Source organism: Mustela nigripes, chromosome 12, assembly GCF_022355385.1.
Source record: "Mustela nigripes isolate SB6536 chromosome 12, MUSNIG.SB6536, whole genome shotgun sequence".
Classification (NCBI taxonomy): domain Eukaryota; kingdom Metazoa; phylum Chordata; class Mammalia; order Carnivora; family Mustelidae; genus Mustela; species Mustela nigripes.
The window spans coordinates 148,600,217-148,614,817 of record NC_081568.1 but is presented as its reverse complement, the minus strand read 5'-3'; the positions used below and the strand labels follow the sequence as shown (position 1 = coordinate 148,614,817).

Below are 14,601 nucleotides of genomic sequence, written 5' to 3'. Positions count from 1 at the left end.
TTTGTAAGCCCCTATCCACCAAACCACTGGGCAGGAGGTCCTCTTTTATGAGTCTAGTTCTCTCATCAAGATCACCAGGGGCCTGCAGGTGGCCCAATCCATAGAGGCCTTATCACATTCCTTTACTAGACCATGTATGGAATTTGACTCTATAGATCTGTTCCTCTTTTTTTTTGTACATCTTGACTCCCTTGGCCTCAGTGGAAGCTTCATTGCTAGCTTTACTCCTATTCTGACTCCTCCATCTGTCTACTCAGGACTATCTCCCTGGAGAATCACACTGCGATTGACAGCTTGACCCAACCTCTACCCCACCCATCTGTGGCTCCAGCAAAGACAGCTCTCCCCAAGCTTCAGATACATATGTCTTGGACGTTTCGACACGTCCAACCTGTTCAAGACTGAACTCCTTACTTCTCTCTCATCCCCCCCTCCACTCCTTAGTGTTAGAAGGTGGAGAGCCAGTAATGTATCCTCTAGAGTGAGAAGGCACATTAAGAGAGGAAAAATAAAGCAAGCCACTCCATATCGCTTATGGTGAGTTTCATTCAGGATAACTTACTGAGGGACTATGGGTGGGGACAGACCATCCAGGCGGTGCTGGGCCATTCTCCACAGCTATTCTTTGTGCAGTCCAGACCTTAATCCCTAGATTTTATGGAATGAGGAATACGGTGGTGAGGTCAGAGGGTAGTTATCTAAAGTGGCGCCATCTGTACATCAAAGGATCTCTACTAGTTACCTAGAGTGGTGCCTCCTGTGTGCCACTTTAGGGAAGATCAGAACAAGCCTTCCCAAATTCTGTGTCATAACATTAATTAACCTCCACGGGCCTGGAACATGTAGTGGGAGGGAGGTCATTGCCCTGGCTTGAAGAGGATGGAGGGCCAAAAGTGGAGTCAGTGTTGGCCGTACTCCTGCCCTCAGACTTTGATTTCTGTTACTAAACCATCTAAAGCAGAACCCAAGGAGCCCCCTCTCCTGCCCAGGTATAAACCATGCACCTAGTTCCTTCACCCACTTCTCCCATCTGACTACTGCCTCCCACTGCTGTGCTAACTGTTTCCTGTCTAGAACAGGACTGTGTATCTCCAGTTCCTCTCTCTGACTCAGTCTCACTCCCATCACACCTTCTGGTCACCGTTCCTGAAGGATTTACCTTCTGAAAGGTAAATCAGAGAGAGTCTTTCTGCCTCCATATGGCCACTTTCGCCAAGGAGGATAAAGACCCAAACTCCTCCTTTCCTTGTGTTTGCTGAATGTCTGAACTGATCAGCGCTTGCCTCTTTTGTGCTAAGAGCAGCGATCACTTACCATGTGGAGGCCAAGAAAAACAAGGCTGTACCCACCTCGAGTCTAGCCCTGACATAAGCACAGCCATCTTGACAAAGCAAAAGCTGGCACCTTGTGCCTCCTCTCCACCCACTCCCCTCCCCTCTGTAGTATGTGTGACATTCCTCAGGCACCCCTGGCTGCCCTAAAAGAAAAACAAATAGTTAACTTGCAGAGATCACAATCCTGCAAGACAGGAGTCTCCCTTGGTTTACAAATGTCCTAGAGATTTACAACAAAGAAGCTATCTTAACAATAATGTTGCCCTCCCCACCATAAAACTAAAGGAGGCTGATGCAGAAGGAAATGTAAATAAAGTTAAATTTCTTCTAAACCTAAATCTCACTAACAAGGACACTTGATAGGAGAAATGTGAAACTTTATCTCTAAACCTCCAAAATAGTGTCAGCAATCATTCCCAAACATATGACCCAGTGATATACATCTAAAGGGTCTCATGAGGAGATTTTTATTACTGATAATGAATAACCTTTTCCCCAGACAAAAGCTGGCCCCTCAAGGTCCTGGAGACCTCACTTCCAAAATTCCTTAGAGACTTACATCATCATAACCCCCTTTTTCCTCACCCACCGCCGAGTCCACCCCTACTCTGCTTTTTAAAAACTCTGACTGTAATCTGGCTCAGGATCCAAGTCCCTACTCTGCTGTGTCAGGTATACTTGGGCCCAAGCTTAAACTTGTCAAATAAACCCTGGTGTGATTGCATTGGTGCTTGGCTCCTTGGTGGTCTCTCGGAAGCGAAAACTCGGGCATAACAACCAGATGGATTCCCATTTGCGCCTCGCTGGAGGGGCAACCGTGGAAGCAGTGGAGGGGAAAGAGAAGCAGGAATTGTAGCAAAAGGATGCCCCTAGCTTGCTGGGAGATGGCAATGGGATGCCTGTCCCCTCTGGCTTCCCCTTAATGAAAGCCAGGATCTTTTAGGATGTTTTCCATTTCCAAGGAAGAAGGTTAAAAAAAAAAATTAAAATCCTGAAACTACAATTTGCAAATGAATCCACAAATATTTGTTCAAGAAAAAATGTCAAAGTTGAAAGTCCTGGGACACAAGCTTATTTAGAACCATTAATTCCAAGCTAAGACCATACAGTAACAGTAAGTTTCCCATGAGCCAGGTAGGACTGTACAAATAGGCAAATCCGCCTATTTTACAAACTTTGAGCAATTCCTGTCCAGACTGCCCTTATAAGGTGTCAGGCTAAACTTCCCCCAATTCCCGTATTGGACACAGGATTCTCAAGACTGAGGGCGATTCAGCCCTCTGCTTAGCAAGTCCAGCAAACCAGCTTTGCGTGCCTGATAGACTTCTCCTGCGGTCTGACGGGTATCCACGGAGACTCGTCCATACAGAAACCAGAAAACGGACTGAATTTGCAGGACTGGAAAAGCAGCTCAACTGAAGTTAACGAAGAATTTTCCGAAGAGACCAGTAAACTGACGATGTTCATGCTAGGGTTTCCAAAATAAAGGATATTTTTACATGCCTCTCTGCGTAGTGGCAACATTTCCCAACAGATGGACCCTTAAAAAGCGGAATGTACTGAAGAGGAGGGCCTCCCATCGGTAAGAGCACTCTTGTGTCCCCGGAACAAGACCCGGGGCGCGGCGAGAGCGGGAGAATGCTCAGCCTTTCAGTCACCCAGTAAAGTGGTCGCGAATCGGGCGGCCGTTGGGTCCCCCGCGGCTTCCAGGAGCCCCACCGCACCCTGTGCTCCTGCGCGCCGCAGACACCGGACTGCCAGTCCAGTCCACAGAAGTGGCCCCATCCGCGTTGATCGTAGGCGGGCGGATTTCAGTGAGCGGAATGGTGGCCCAAGGAGCAGGCCCTCGGGCGTTAACTTATCCGCGGGCAGCACCGACCCGGTCCTTGCGGCCTCAGCCAGAGGGCCGTGCGCTGGGAGCAGTCTATTGTTGGGCCGCGGGGAGCCACCTGCCTAGCTCCCGCGCGCCCGGCCAGGGAGGCCGAGTTCCACTCGCTGCCGGTCTGGAGAGACTCTCATTTCTAGACTTTCTTTGCTTCAAAAGTTCTATTTTCCCTTTTCAAAAGAATCTGCGCCCAACGCGGGGCTCGAACCCACGACCCTGAGATTAAGAGTCTCATGCTCTACCGACTGAGCTAGCCGGGCACACGCGAATGTTTCCTGCTCTATCCCAGAAGACTAAAATGCTCACCAGGGAGGAGGCAAATACGGAGCACCTACTGTGTGCCCGACCGTCCTCGTGACTAGGACTAGAGAAGCCGACGATAAGGCTGCCCCAACCCCGGAGAGGAGGCTCTGCGCACGCTTGCGGGGGAAGAGCGAGATCAGCTGAGGAGGGAGCCTCAGTTTACATGGGAGCATTTATGGAGGACGCGCTCCGCACTGTCCCGTTTTACTGCCTGTCTCCCAACAAGAAAAAGAGGGAGACGTACACACGTCCTCTCCTCTGCGTGATCCCAGCCCTCCCCTCCTTGGGGTGCATGAGGGGCGCGAAGTGACTGCAGACTAAAAGTTGTTCCCGCCCGGTTTCGAACCGGGGACCTTTCGCGTGTGAGGCGAACGTGATAGCCACTACACTACGGAAACCGATAGCAGGGCGCGCTAGCAAACACCACCCTGAAGCTACACAGGGTCGGGAGAGACCCGATTGAGCGAAGCCTGGATTTCCGAGCAGCAGGGGTTCCCTGCGCCGGCGGCCGAGCTGTGTTCGGGGCTCGCGGCCACATTTCTCCTGGTACGGCCTCGTCTGATTGCTCACCCACGAGCACTGCTGGTTCGGGCGTGTTCGGCCACCCTTCTGAGGAAGCGGACGTCCTCCGGGCGCATCAACACGGGCGGCAAAGCGCCTCCAGGACCGGGTGAGTAGCGCGCGCGCCCAGTCCGGGCATCCCGCGGCGGCGGCCGGCGCTCCGCGGGAAGTCGGCCCGCGAAGGACGCTCCTGTCACTGCCCCTGCAGGCTTCCCTGTCTTGTTTCATTAAAGGAGAAATTCTTCAGAAGCCTCGGGCATTGCTTCGGTCGCCCCAAAGAGACGCCCTGAGTCCCAAAGCGGCACTTTTAGTCACACAGTCCCGCAGCCTGGACGGGAGCCTCTCGGATAAACTGAGCACCGCAAACCCGGTTTGACGCCCTGCCCTCAGGCTGGGCCGCGCGCACGCACACCTCGAGGCGGTGTGGGCACCGGGCGTGCGTGGCGCCCAGCGCCGAGCTTCATCGAATGAACCGACGGCCCCGAACTCACCCACCGTGCGCTCAGCAACCTGCTAACCACTTTGAAATGACGGTGACTCTAATTTCACAAAACCCTGTAACAGGAAAGCGTGCCCTTTACATGAGCAAACGCAGGACGACAAAGTTACCAGATACACCCTACACCCTGTCCAGTGTTGCACACGGCAGCATGACACTTCTCAGCACCTCGCTTTCCTCACCTCACGACATATCCTGAAGAGGATTCCCTTTCTACAGCTAAAGAGTGTTCCACTGTGTGAATGTTCAGGTCATGATTTCGCTCCTCCTTTACGGAGGAGCAGTTGGACGACTCGTCTGAACGATACGGCAGCGAGCGCAGGGCTGTTCCTCAACCGCGTGTGGAAACGCCCACTGGCTGAGGGAAGATGGGCAAGGACTCCGATCCCCGCCCCAAGCCGTCTCTGAGGAACTGAGTTCCTAAACAACAAAGTCCGCGGCCTAGAAGGGCCGGAAGTACTTGAGGATGCTCAACGGGACCCGCCCCTCCGCTTCCGGAATCGGTTGTGGGGAGTCCCTGGTGCAGTCCTCCGTGTTCGGTTAGTAGAATGGCGCCCGGCCGACGCGGTCACGGCACCGAGAGCGGACGGCCGCTAAGCGCTTCCGCCGTTCCCCGAAGTTTGCCTCCAGTGGCGGGGGATGGGGGAGGCCGGTTCTTCCAGGTCGTCCGCGTTCCCTGCTCCTTCATATTACAGAGACGTGGGCCTCCATCGTTCTAGCCCTCCCGCCCTGTTCCCGTGTGCCTGCTAGAGCGTCTCCTCGCCGTTTCCTGTCGCCCGGGGGCCCGGGAGGAAAGAAGGGGGCGTAGCGCTACCGCGGAGGGAACTCGCGAGCTTAGGAGACTCGCAGACACCGGAAGTGTTGGAAGGAGGACCGGAAGTGAGGGGGCGGAGCCAGGAAGTGAGGAGGGGCGGGGGTTTATGAGGAGGCCAAGGGAACGTTGGGACAGATTTGCACTCAGGGCCACCTGAGGGACTTGGCTTTAACGCTGAGCTCTGTCCCCTCTACTCGCAGAGACACGGTTGTCGTCTAGGAGTAGGGAACTCTGTGTGGAGGGGTGGGTTGTCGGGAGGACCTTCCTCTGTCCGCGCTTGAGGCAAGGTGTGGAGAGGCGGGGTGGGGGTGGGGCCGGGTCGTCAGGGCGTCTGAGAGGGAAGACCCCCCCCCCCCCCCCCCCCCCACCGCCCATCTACACTGGCTGACTGGACACTAAGATGGCTGCCGTTGCCATGGCACCCAACCCTGTGCAGACCCTTCAGGAGGAGGCGGTGTGCGCCATCTGCCTCGATTACTTCACGGACCCCGTGTCCATCGGCTGCGGGCACAACTTCTGCCGAGTGTGTGTAACCCAGTTGTGGGGAGGGGAGGATGAGGAGGACAGAGAGGAGTTGGACCGGGAGGAGGAAGAGGAGGACGGAGAGGAGGAGGAAGTGGAGGCTGTGGGGGCCGGTGGGGGGTGGGACACCCCCATGCGGGATGAAGACTATGAGGGCGACATGGAGGAGGAGGTCGAGGAGGAAGAGGAGGGTGTGTTCTGGACCAGTGGCATGGGAGGGTCCAACTGGGACAACATGGACTACGTGTGGGAGGAGGAGGACGAGGAGGAAGATTTGGACTACTACTTGGGGGACATGGAGGAGGATCTGAGAGGGGAGGATGAGGAGGACGAGGAGGAAGTGCTGGAGGAGGACGAGGAAGAAGAGCTAGACCCCGTCACCCCACTGCCCCCACCTCCAGCCCCTCGGAGGTGCTTCACCTGCCCCCAGTGCCGAAAGAGCTTTCCCAGGCGGAGTTTCCGCCCCAACCTGCAGCTGGCCAACATGGTCCAGGTGATTCGGCAGATGCACCCAACTCCTGGTCGAGGGAGCCGTGGGAGCGAGCAGGGCATTTGTCCCAAACACCAGGAAGCCCTGAAGCTCTTCTGCGAGGTGGATGAAGAGGCCATCTGTGTGGTGTGCCGAGAATCCAGGAGCCACAAACAGCACAGCGTGGTGCCGTTGGAGGAGGTGGTGCAGGAGTATAAGGTGAGAGAAGTAGAGGATGGGAGCTGAGTGGGGGTGGAGAGGAAGAAAGAGGAGCTGGGAAAAGGAAACATGTCCCCTCCTAACCCCAGAACTTCAAGCCCTGGTGCTCTGATTCTCCTTTTCTTAGCACTTCACTGGCCTCAAGGTGGGTTAGACTGAGAAGGATCCTGCTCACAGACAGCAGAACAGTGAAGAAGACCAGGAAGATTGGCTTCCTCAAAAGAAATTGGGCAAAGCCCAGGTGATAGCATATATTGGGTTGCATCTCTTAGGGAAAGCACTCCTGTTTCCCATTTCCAGTGTCTCTTAAGTATAGGAGTGCAGGTGACAGGCTCCTCAGGCTTTACCACCAGTCTGATTTTCCTCTGGATGAGTCTTCACTCTGTCCTTGACTCAGACCCCTAGAGTTGGGAAGGACTTGGGACCTCAAGGAAAAAGAAAGTGCCTTAAGGAGCAGGAATGTAGAAATGATTACTAGTGTCATACCCCAGATACTCTACACTTGCCGTTTGATGGGCTTCTCACCTAACCCCTGATAGGGCTTGTTTCTCCTCACGGACTTTTGCTGGATCTGCATCAGTCTAATGTACTGACTAGAACTTACCTTTCCTGAGAACGCAGGGAAAAGGGAGATGCTTCTTAAGTCAGAAGACTGGGCTCTGCACTTGCGAATATTCACTCAGGCATCTCTGAAAGTTTTGGAACTCTAATTTCTCCAGGATTAAAAGTTAATTTTTACCTAACAGTTAACTTATGATGTACACCAGGAACTGTACTAAGCACTTTTCATGGACTGTCTCATTTAAAACTCAAAACAATTGTGTAAGTTGATATAGTTTCTATCCCTGTTTTACAGATTAGGAAACAGATTTAAGTAATATACACAGGGCCACACAGTTATTAGTAAGTGATGGACTTGGTTATGATCCCCCTCCCCTGTGCCTGTGCCCCTGCATACTGTTAACAGTGTCACCACCATTTAGATGTCTTGTTTAACTTTCCTGACATGTGACTTCTTAGAGTCTGATTCTAGTTTGGTTAATACTTTGCACCATACTTCTGGCCTTCAGTCTTTGGGGATATAAGTGAAGATCTACCTATAAGACAGCCAGCACAAACAGTAATACTTAGTGAAAGCTGGGATGGGTTTGAAATAGTGAGTCCAGGAGAAAGAGAGCGTAGCTCCCATGTGCAGAACTTTTTTGTGTTATGACCCATGTTTTTGTATCATCTCACACAGTAACCTCATTTAAGTAATCTTATCATTACCCTCATTTTAGAGGAACCAGTCTAGAACTTCTCAGCTATGAGTAGTACAGCTAAGACAAACCTAAAATCCTTTCATGACAAGTAACTGTTTCTTCCACGCAGTGATTGTCCCAGTTACTGGGGGAGTTTTCAAAAGTACAGTGGGCCCTACCCCTCGAGATTCTGAGACAGAGACAGGGAGAATATCAGAATATCTTTAAGAAAGCCCAGTGTAGCATGGGAATCACTGCATTGGTAACATCACCTGTTTTTTAAACCCTGCATTATTGGGGAAGGTTGTGATCTCCTTTTGTCCTTTTTTACCTCTTTTTTTTTTTTGGCTCCTAGTTAACCATACACATCAATGGACCGTCAGTTTGTTAACTGAATCTTGGGGTGGACTATTCATGGGTGTTCCACCCCTTCTCCACCCTCCTCCTACGGGACTCTTCTGAAGAGCTTCTGAAACTGGATTTTATTTTATTTTATTTTTATTTTTATTTTTTTTAAGATTTATTTATTTATTTGACAGAAATCACAAGTAGTCGGAGAGGCTGGCAGAGAGAGAGAGAGAGAGAGAGAGAGAGAGGGAAGCAGGCTCCCTGCTGAGCAGAGAGCCCGATGCAGGACTCGATCCCAGGACCCTGAGATCATGACCCGAGCCGAAGGCAGCGGCTTAACCCACTGAGCCACCCAGGCGCCCCTGAAACTGGATTTTAATTTGTGTTAGCCACATCTGTTGTATGCCAGCCCAGTAGGGCTCTGCAGTTTGAGGAGGCCATAGAGATGCAAATAATCTGCCATTAACTGATCAGCAAATGTAAATACATAAGTTTTACTATATAGAACTAAATCGAGTGATTCCTTTTCTAATTTACAGGCTATGTTATGGGCAGATAGTTAATCCTTTTCAAATATGTACATTAACTAGCACTAGCTTGAAACAGTGTTGTTTTGTAGAAGTATTTCTTTATTGAATAGGTAATAATACAAATGATGTTTAAATAAAGCTCCTAAAAAGTTGAAAGCCCATGATAATTTTTCTTAAATAGTACTCTGTTTGGATTTGTGCTTATCAATTTTTTGTCAATTTTCCAGTATTTAGGAAAAATATTAAATGAGAAATTTAAGCATCATAAATTCTGAGTAGATTTGGAGAAAAGTAGAAAGTAGTATTGATGAAGTCCCAGAACCTAAGTCAGGTTCGGTGGGGTGAGGTTCGGAGCTGATGACTAAAGAAAGAATTCTTAAGACATCTTTGGTGCAAAATGGTGGTTTATTAAAGCACGGGGACAGGACCCGTGGGCAGGAAGAGCTGCTGCCCCGGGTTGTGAGGAGTGGCTGGTTATATACACAGGAGTTGGGTAGGTGAGGACAAAGGGGTGTTCAGAAGGGCTATTGGGGCAAAGAATACTATCAGGATATTGAAGGCCTGGTTACTATCAAGTAAAGACAATTGGAAGTCTGGTGGAATGTTACATTCCTGCTATCAAGCATCCTTGTTAATGAGATTTAGGTTTAGAAGAAATTTAACTTTATTTACTTTTCCTTCTACCTCCACCTCCTTCCGTTTTTCATGGAGGGGAGGGTGACATTAGGGCTTGAGGAACTGAGTTCTGTGTCCCTGGAAATTGGGCTATTGATAAGGTAACTTCTTTGTTGTAATCTCAAGGACATTTGTAAACCAAGGGAGACTCCTGTCTTGCAGGATTGTGATCTCAGCAAGTTAACTATTTATCATTTTATGGCAGTCAGGGGTGCCTGAGGAATGCCACACATATGGAGGGGAGTGGATGAAGGGGGGGGGGTGCAAGGCGCCAGCTCTTGCTTTGTCCTCAGCCAGCCTCCTGCTCCCTCATCAGTATGAAAAGACAATTTTTTGTAGTTCATGCTACTTTCATGTTAGTGATTGCTTGTAATATATATTTTTTAAGATTTTTATTTATTTATTTGACAGAGATCACAAGTAGGCTGAGAGGCAGGCAGAGAGAGAGAGAGAGAGGAGGAAGCAGGCTCCCTGCTGAGCAGAGAGTCCGATGTGGGGCTTGATCCCAGGACCCTAGGATCATGACCTGAGCCGAAGGCAGAGGCTTTAACCCACTGAGCCACCCAGGTGCCCCTGCTTGTAATATTTTTAATGTAGTTTTTTCTACAACCACTTATCCTGTGCAACAACTGCCTGTTGTACTGTGGGTCAGTAACCCCTTTAGTTCAAGGGTCATTATCAGGTTGTCATTGGCAGCTTAGACACAGGTAGAGAATACTAGATAACAGTTACTGATCTTTGGTACATGCCAAACTGTGTGAAGCATACTGTCCATTAGGTAGATTCTGTTATTACCAATTCCCATGTAAGGTGAGGAAACTTGAAGTGTAGCTTGCATCAGGTCACTTGGATACATTCAGGTTTAGATTGGAGTCTAGACTTAAGCTCTTCTGCCCTGTACTGCCTCTCAAGGAAAGGAGAGAGAAAGGCAGAAGTAGTAGGAGACATTGAAAAGGGAAGAAAACAGGTTGGGCCCATCTCTGGTCTCTAACAGTTTTTTAAAGAAAAAAGATTCTGTTACAAGTGATTGGAACATAGAGCTCAATGCATATTGGCTGTGAAGATTAAAACCAGAGGAAGAGAGGGTTTTTGTTTTTCATTTAGTAAGTGAGTGGGAGAGAAATGGACAGAGAGGCATAGAAATCATGTGGGTCCCCTGCCCCCAGGAGTCCCTGTGTCTTGGGGGAAGCATACTTAAAAATCATTACAGTGCCTCAGAAGTATTAAAAAGGTTATATTCATGTTCCTTGGGGTGATAGGAAGTGGGGGCAGGGAGGATCTGGACCATGGCCGGGTAGCTAGGTTTTAAAGGAAGAATGCCTTGGGCCAAATGGAGAAAGGCAATCCCAGGTAGAGGCAGCAGCATGGATAAAGATACAGAATTACATTCAGGAAAAGACAGTTTTATGTGGCTAAAACTAAGAGTCTGTATTAGAAAGGGTGAAGTGTAGGAGAGGAGGCTAGAAACGTAGAGGCAATGAGGGCCTCATATTTTGCAGATGGTGGAGAACCATGGAAGGATCTTTAGGACAAGAACAAAATTGTCAGAGAAGTTTTTTAGAGATGAAAGTTATAAGGAAGATTGCTAATGAGGGGGAAGGGACCATAGGCAGGAACATCATACAGGAGGACTTCATGTGATGAGGGCTTCAAGCCAGGTCCATCCCAACTCTGAGTATGGAGCTCTGTAGTCCTCAGGATCTTACTTTTAGAGAATCTGGGGTTCTGTACATGGCTTCTCTACAGGGTACAGGCAGAGTATTGGAGGCATTTGTCATCAAGAGAAGAAAGGGGAGGAAGAGAGGATGATGCTTATTTGATACCTGTGTTGGGGATCAGGCGTTGGGCCCCAGTGCACTGCAGGGAGGATGGGGCAGATGGGCACTGAAAGCAGGTGCCTCTCCTATCCCAGGCCTCTAACCTTCCTTTCCCATTCCCTCAGGCCAAACTGCAGGGGCATGTGGAACCACTGAGGAAGCACCTAGAGGCTGTGCAGAAGATGAAGGCCAAGGAGGAGAGGCGGGTGACAGAGCTTAAGGTGGGTGAATGTCCTTGATAGGGCTGACTGGCTCTGTAATCAGGGCAGGGAATGCCTATAGGCTGCCTATGCTCAAGAGTGGTGGCTAGATTCCCTGAAGAGGGGCAGTCGAGGCCTGGGAGAGAAGTAGACATATTCTTAGGATCTGGAAGAGATAGGGGCTTTGGATAGTAGAGTGTTTGTTCATAGGTTCCAAAATAGAGTGGTAGCAGGCCTGGTGAGGAGAGGTTGGGTCCCTGGCCCAGGGCTGCAAAAAAGCAGGCTTACCAACCAGACACCTTGCTCCAGGCCCAGTCCCCACCACACCAGATAGCACAGAGGGCAGAAGTGAGCAAGGAAAATCCATGTAACAGCCATCAGAGAAGTTCTGAGCAAGAGAGGGGGGACCAGGGTGTTTAATGGAGGATAGGAATTTGTGACTGTTAGCATGGCAGAGACTGAGTCTTTTCTAGTTCAGTGTTTCTCAGCTGTTTCTCTTGAGCACCTCTCCCCAAAGAGTATTTTTCGATATTTTTCCCCCTAATATCAACCCCTCACCCCCAACTCTGTACCCGTTTTTGTAAGGTCAGCAAGCACTGAGAATGCCTTGGCACTGAGCTTTGGAGACCAGGCCTCTTCCCTCATCTCTCCCGTGCCTACTGCCCTGGCCAGTGAGGGGTCTTGCCGCTTTCTAGGGCTTTTGCTTATTTTTTGCACCTACATATTAGGAACTGTGCTGCTGGTGACTGCCAGGGACCAAGTGGTGGAATCAGTCTGGGAGTCCTCTTTCCTCTAGTCAGATACTCAGATTGTGATTTCTGGGGTCCTGGGTTACAGAGAGATGATGTCAGGATTTGAGTGTCTCTGGGACAGAGGGTGAAACTGACTTCCTTCACTCCCTTGGTCAGTCAGAACTTCCTTTCCCCTCTCTGGCTTGCTATACTATGTCCCAAGAATGTCTCTAGCTGATGGGTGGAAAGCATGCCCTTATCTAAGAGTCACCAGCCCAGGCAAATGGGATGAGAGTGAGCAGTTTTCTGTCATTACATTTAGAAGTACCTACACCATGATGCCCATGATTTTGCTTCTTGGCTGTTAAAATGTAAAATATTATTTGGCCGTTTATAGGAAAAGTTCACTAGATTCCTGATTTAGAAGGATTAGGTGACTTTTCTCAGGTCATTAGTGGTATAGTCAAGATCTTAACTTGACATCTTGATTCCTGAATTTTTTTTTTTTTAAAGATTTTATTTATTTATTTGACAGAGAGAAATCACAAGTAGATGGAGAGGCAGGCAGAGAGAGAGAGAGGGAAGCAGGCTCCCTGCTGAGCAGAAGCCCGATGTGGGACTCGATCCCAGGACCCTGAGATCATGACCTGAGCCGAAGGCAGCGGCTTAACCCACTGAGCCACCCAGGCGCCCTGATTCCTGAATTTTTTATTCATTCTTTTCAAAAAGTTCTTACTAAGTACCTACTTTGTGGTTGGTGCTCTTCCAGGGTCTGAGGACCTTGTGGTAAACAGAGATTATGCAGTGGTGGTAAAGGATGTTAAAAGATACTTCAATGTAAACATAACATTTTAAATTAAGATTAATGCCATCATATACAAGGATACTTATGGGGGTGGTCCTGATTTAGATCTGGAGGGGAGGGAAGGCTTCTCTCTAGGAATATCTTTAAACTTAGACGAGAAAGATGAATGAAGTTAGTTAGCCAGGGTGGAGATAAGTTGCAGACGGAAATTGTTGAGTTTGAGACCAGTGTGCTGGGGGTGTGGGAGTGGTGCCTGGTAAGGCTGGGAGGTGGGGAAGGGGACAGGGGCCTCTTTCCATTTGGGATGTAGGGCTCCGTTACCTTGGTTGAGGGGCAGCAGTTGCAAAATTGGAAGTTTATGTTTCTGTGTGTTGAGGTGGTATCCACCATCCCCTTTGCATCATCCCAGAGCCAGATGAAGTCAGAGCTGGCAGCTGTGGCCTCGGAGTTCGGGCGGCTGACACGGTTTCTGGCTGAAGAGCAGGCAGGGTTGGAGCGGCGCCTCCGAGAGATGCATGAAGCCCAGCTAGGGCGTGCAGGAGCAGCAGCCAGCCGCCTGGCAGAGCAGGCTGCCCAGCTGAGCCGCCTGCTGGCTGAGGCCCAGGAGCGGAGCCAGCAGGGGGGCCTGCGGCTGCTCCAGGTGAGCAGTGTCCCCTTCTTTATCACCCCTTCTCCCCAAAACCCCTATTTGCTCTGTCAGGCAGTGCTTACCAAACGTCTGTTCAGAGCTGCCTCTCTCCTCGTTGAGAGGACCCCACAATGATTTAACCTAAGACCAAAAGGTTTTTTGAGGCTGGGGACAGAGTTAATGCCAAATGTGGTGTGCATGTGATTATACCCAGTGAAAAGAAAGAAGATTCAATTGTAGAATGAGGGTTTTAAAGGAGAGTTGAGGAAAGAATTTTTGACGAGATATCCTGAAAAAGATTCACAAGTCATGTTGTGAAAATTCTTTTACTGGGGTTGAAAATTCTGTTACTGGTCTTGTAACAAATTGAGATGAATTAGGTGTGCTGAGGCATAGGGATGATTGAGATAGACATACGCTTATTGAGGGCCTTGAGGATGCTTTTTCTTACTCCCTGTTCAAGTTCAGTCCTTTCTCTGGCTGGAATCAGATTGGGAGAAAGGAGCTGTCTCTGTGCAGCTGACTCTCTCTTTGTCTCTTTTTCCCTCTCCCTCTTTTTGTTTCTGTTATTCCCAGGACATCAAGGAGACTTTCAATAGGTGTGTTGCCACCCTTTTCCTCTGTGACCCAGTGGCATCTGGTTCCCCATCCCTACCTTTCTTGGATATCCCGCTCCTTTCCTTCCTTCCCCAGGACCTGAGTTTCTGCCTCCTGGACCCTCCTCTCCTTCCCCTCAGCTTTTGCTCTTCCCTCTGGGAATATCATGGTCCCACCCCCTGCCCGGTCCCCTTCCTCTAGGTGTGAAGAGGTACAGCTGCAGCCCCCAGAGGTCTGGTCCCCTGACCCGTGTCAACCCCATAGCCATGACTTCTTGACAGATGCCATCGTGAGGAAAATGAGCCGGATGTTCTGTCAGGCTGCCCGAGGTAGGGAGGTCACTTCTATGACCTTCCTTTGCCTTTCCCTTTACAAACCTGAGATTGAGTTCTGATTGGGTTCTGAGCGGGGTGGGGGGGGGGG

At 49.9% G+C, this 14,601-nt stretch overlaps 1 protein-coding gene and 2 non-coding genes across 13 annotated transcripts in view; 1 reads left to right on the top strand and 2 right to left on the bottom strand.

Annotated features, from left to right (window-relative positions):
- The first annotated feature begins 1,467 nt into the window (after positions 1-1,467).
- TRIM41 (tripartite motif containing 41) overlaps positions 1,468-14,601 on the top strand; it is a 15,083-nt gene continuing 1,949 nt past the window's right edge. For 2 of the 11 annotated variants that reach the window (XM_059416221.1, XM_059416220.1), the window contains exons 1-5: positions 1,470-6,606; positions 11,343-11,438; positions 13,330-13,593; positions 14,158-14,180; positions 14,380-14,507. In XM_059416221.1, the coding sequence (XP_059272204.1) occupies positions 5,797-6,606; positions 11,343-11,438; positions 13,330-13,593; positions 14,158-14,180; positions 14,380-14,507 (1,321 nt within the window). In that variant the 5' untranslated portion in view covers positions 1,470-5,796. Of the gene's footprint in view, positions 6,607-11,342; positions 11,439-13,329; positions 13,594-14,157; positions 14,181-14,379; positions 14,508-14,601 lie in introns of those variants that run through there. The other 9 variants (XR_009407154.1, XM_059416219.1, XR_009407153.1 and 6 more) reach the window with 7 other exon arrangements.
- On the bottom strand, positions 3,407-3,479 carry TRNAK-CUU (transfer RNA lysine (anticodon CUU)). Its single transcript has one exon. It is a non-coding gene; the product is annotated as a tRNA-Lys (tRNA).
- TRNAV-CAC (transfer RNA valine (anticodon CAC)) lies at positions 3,848-3,920 on the bottom strand. Its single transcript has one exon. It is a non-coding gene; the product is annotated as a tRNA-Val (tRNA).